At 40.5% G+C, this 4,275-nt stretch overlaps 1 protein-coding gene across 1 annotated transcript; it reads left to right on the forward strand.

Moving 5' to 3' along the window:
• Positions 1-1,090: 1,090 nt before the first annotated feature.
• On the forward strand, positions 1,091-2,755 carry LOC129833022 (reprimo-like protein). Its single transcript, XM_055897239.1, has 2 exons — positions 1,091-1,194; positions 1,397-2,755. The coding sequence occupies exons 1-2, from the start codon at positions 1,170-1,172 to the stop codon at positions 1,804-1,806; spliced, it is 435 nt and encodes a 144-aa protein (XP_055753214.1). The 5' UTR covers positions 1,091-1,169; the 3' UTR covers positions 1,807-2,755.
• Positions 2,756-4,275: the final 1,520 nt, after the last annotated feature.

Genomic DNA, 4,275 nt, shown 5'->3' on the forward strand with positions numbered 1-4,275 from the left:
AACTGGGAAGGGAAAAAGTCCTAACAAGCCATTGAAGATATGCATAATGTGAGCCCTGGATACTCTTTCAGTAACTAGAATATGTATAGCCAATCCTATAGCCTATCACTAGGGCACATGTACGTTGTTCAATACAAAGGCATGGTTGATAAAGGTTGAGTCCATAGGAGGCAAAGACAATACGCTCTCATACCCAATCTTCAGTCTGCATGTAGATGATGGTGATTTATGGTTGCTTTCAGTTTGTCAGAGCATCTAAACCTACGCATCTCGTTGACAGGTATAGGCTACAGTACCGTATAGTACAGTACCGTATAGTACAGTACCGTATAGTACAGTACCGTATAGTACAGTACCGTATAGTACTGCAGAGATCCTACTGTTCGTCGGGGGTTGTCTGAACTAGCTTGACTGTGCACTTGAGTGAGAAACTGATATTTGAATAAGGCATGTTAATAAAACAGAGAGAGGCTGCTTCCCGGCAAGTTAATCTCAGCGAAAATAGCACTGGCGTCTACACACACGGGGAAAGTATGGAGAGAGAGAGAGAGGAGGAATGGAAATAGACTTCTCTGCTGGAAAGTTTGCCCAGATTCGATCAACTTGATTACATTTCTCCATCTCTCAATTCAAGTAGTCTGTCTCTGAATGTGTCTCTCTGTGACTGTGCTTACTCCAATGTTATACTGTTACGGTGGCATTTAGAGGATGAGTGCAGAACTGAGCCCTCCGTTGTTGTTACGCCTCCCGTTTATTGTGCAGTGGATATTAGAATGTTGGCACTTCAGGGAGAAATGCAGCTTGAGCAAAGTGTTGTAGAGATTGATACATCCATCTAACATAATTAAGGTTACAAAGCATTGCCACATTCTACATCCATCAGAAATCATATAATGGGAGTTCTTCAGTGGTGGTGACAGACCATAACCAATACTTATGCCTTTGATTACATATTCTAATAATAACACTCCAATATAACTGCCTGTCGCTGACAGTCGATGAGGGTTGGATAAATCGTTCAATCGTCTACCCCCCCCCCCCCCCCCTCATGGAGAGCGGAATTCATCATCTCTTTAAAATGCACGAGAGACTTGGCACGAAAGCGCACTCAAGCGGGCACATGTGCGCATGCAAGGCAGTCTTACGTACAGATTTACACCTCCTTCGAGATGTCCAAGGGGACCCGCTTGAGAGGTTCGAGCGACGTAGAAGTTGTGTTCAGTTTATTACTTTGACTCGCAAGAATGATGCTGAATAGGGCATCTGGTTAGGATTGTGATAGTTTCTCTCCGCTGATACGCACCGACATATCAGCTTTTGGCCGTGCTGCTATTATCGAATTTAAAAGAAGATTATATATTTCTCATTTGATTTTTACTTTGGTTTGTTTTCCCAGGTTTTAGCCGTGAGTGTGTTTCTGTGGAACCGCGTGCGCCCATAGCTGCCAAGCGCTGTCAGACTGACATCCACGGAGACATGAACAGCTCCTTCTTCAACCAAGCCCAGGGCGCACTATTCAACAGGAGCCAAGTCCTCGCTGGTACTCTGGTGAACTGCTGCAACGCGACCGACGTGGCAACCAGTGACGGCGGCTCGCTGGCGCTACCTCCGGACGAGCGGAAACTCTTCATCAGTCGCGTCGTACAGATCGCCGTCCTGTGCGTACTGTCGCTCACCGTCATGTTTGGTATCTTTTTCCTCGGCTGCAACCTCATGATCAAATCGGAGAGTATGATTAACTTTATGGTGAAGGACCGGAGACCTTCCAAAGACGTAGAGGCGCCGGGGATGATAGGACTCAGCTAGTCTCTGGCGCCGGGATGGAGAATGGTGTGTAGCAGCGCGCCACGGACCCATAGCCTCACCACGCTGTCTTTGGAGCGGCACGATGATATGCAATGCGTTTGATTTCCTTACGAAGTATGTTTGCCAATAAAGACTGCGATTGCAGTCAAGCGCGGACAATTCCTCACATCAAAAGTTCAAGGAGAACAAGGAATGCATCGTTGTTTACGCATAAGCTGTTGGATATGGTTTTGTTTTTGACTGTCAACTTGAACAAAGTAATGGACTCTTGTGATATAAGTGTTTACACGTTGTTACCTCAAATTCTATTTGCAAAAGTCGATATTTCATCATTGTTTAAGTAACAAAGCTAACTCGTTAGCAACTTTACGCATGCAGATGTTATTTTGTTTTCCTTTCCAGTTCTGACAGTAGGCTATACGTTTTGGATGTGGGATTTCTCTGAAAATATATTTTTCTTGGTCCCGTTGCTTAGTAGCATGTCGGGCAAACACTCAAGGTGCTGGGATCGTGCATGTTTAACTAACCCCATCGCTGCTTCAAAGAGTGTTTTCTTGTCCATCACCACCTTCCGGAGACACCTGAAACCCCACCTCTTTAAGGAATACCTAGGATAGGATAAAGTAATCCTTCTAACCCCCCCTTAAAAGATTTAGATGCACTATTGTAAAGTGGTTGTTCCACTGGATATCATAAGGTGAATGCACCAATTTGTAAGTCGCTCTGGATAAGAGCGTCTGCTAAATGACTTAAATGTAATGTAAATGTAAATGTCAAGTTCAGCATGCACGCGGCTTGGTCTGTAGCCTGCAGTACAAGGTGGTATTTGGACCTACTGTTTTTGCACTTTTTGAAAGCACCTGATGCTGCATGACTTTTGTACCAAGATGAAACTTGAATGAAAAGTGCAGCATGCTACGAATAAACGTGACGTTGTCGTATCTCTTCATTGATATCCATTGTACATAATGTACCTAGGCTACCTGTTGCAGAAGATTCAATTTATTTATGTATGGCATAGGCCTATCGCACAAAGCAGCATAAATATGCAGTATAAATTAAACAAGTGAATTTACATTTAAATGTGATCGAGGATCTTGTGCATATTATACTGCACTGTAACAGGAATACCAATCACAATAATATAAGGTAGTAATAATAAAAATAATAATGTTATTAGTCTATTATAATAATCTATTATAAGGATGCATATTAATTGTTTATAGACACAAGTCTAAACTATTCACCATTTGCACACAGTTACGCACGTAAATAACTGTGTGTAAAATCTAATATTGTTCAAATGCATAGATTTTAATTGGCTGTAAAACTAGTCCGTTTTAATGCACAGGTGAACAATTACTCAAGACTATTACATGTTGTGCACTCATGCCTTGACTTTTATCCAAATGTATTTGTGAATTTCTTATATGACGATAAAGTGGAGATAATCCACGGAGGGTATGATCCATAGAGGCCTTCTCTCTATGAAATCCATGCAGTCAAATAAAGTCAAGGTTGAGTAGAGACATAGCCCACTGGGCAGAAACTGGTTTAATCGACGTTGTTTCAATGTCATTTGTGCATTTATTGTGGCATGGATCTACCTGCAAAACACATTGGGTTTGAAAAAAGTCATCAACGTAAACATGTTTTGAGGATGGAATTTCAACCGAAGGATTATGTCATAATTGTAAACAATTTTCAACATAGACAAACCTTGTAGAAAATATTTTGAATTTGTACCTTTAAAACAATGTCAGATCTTCAATGTTATATCCACTATAAAAAAAAAAACGAACAATAGGCTGGGCTCCTACTGGTCGCCCATCCAGACTTTTACCCAAACTCTTCTCGTTTTTCATATTTGTCACTGGCTACTACCAATGTGCTATCATGAGAAGGATTATTGATCTCTAAATAACTAAATATATTCACTGTTGTTATCAAAGTCAGTCCAACGAGTAGGTTTAAATAGAGCAAATAAAATGTAACCACACTATATAAGTCATATCATCAATATTATACTAGTTATTCCTAGATAGCATTTGCAAGTCATCAACAGCTGTTGTTTCAATTCAACCCGTGGTTCAACTAAAAATAGTCAATACATACAGTATAGGCCTATGGTTTCAAACTTTGGTTGGTTTCAAATGTCATCTTCAAGTTAATCATTAATATGTTGGAGTCACATCTCCAACTCAACCAAAAATCAAAGTTAAAGCATAGCGCTAAATCAAATCAAACTTTATTTAAAGTGCATTCAAAGTTTGATCAGATCATTCACGTAGATTTAGTGCTATGCTTTAATAAATTCGATTTTTTGGTTGAGATGGAGATGTGAATCCGACACATCAATTATTAATGTGTAAACAAACTGGATATTGAATTGTGTTTGGTTGTCATCGCAACCAGATATCAACGTTTGAAAGAGAGGTATCTTCAGCTCGGATAGTTCCATCTGTGCCA

The sequence above is a fragment of the Salvelinus fontinalis genome, chromosome 34 (assembly GCF_029448725.1).
Source record: "Salvelinus fontinalis isolate EN_2023a chromosome 34, ASM2944872v1, whole genome shotgun sequence".
NCBI lineage: Eukaryota > Metazoa > Chordata > Actinopteri > Salmoniformes > Salmonidae > Salvelinus > Salvelinus fontinalis.

Coding starts and splice junctions, on each gene's coding strand:
- LOC129833022 (XM_055897239.1), top strand. CDS start 1,170: ATGTCCAAGGGGACCCGCTTGAGAG. Junction 1,195..1,396: donor CAAGGGGACCCGCTTGAGAG/GTTCGAGCGACG, acceptor TTGTTTTCCCAG/GTTTTAGCCGTGAGTGTGTT.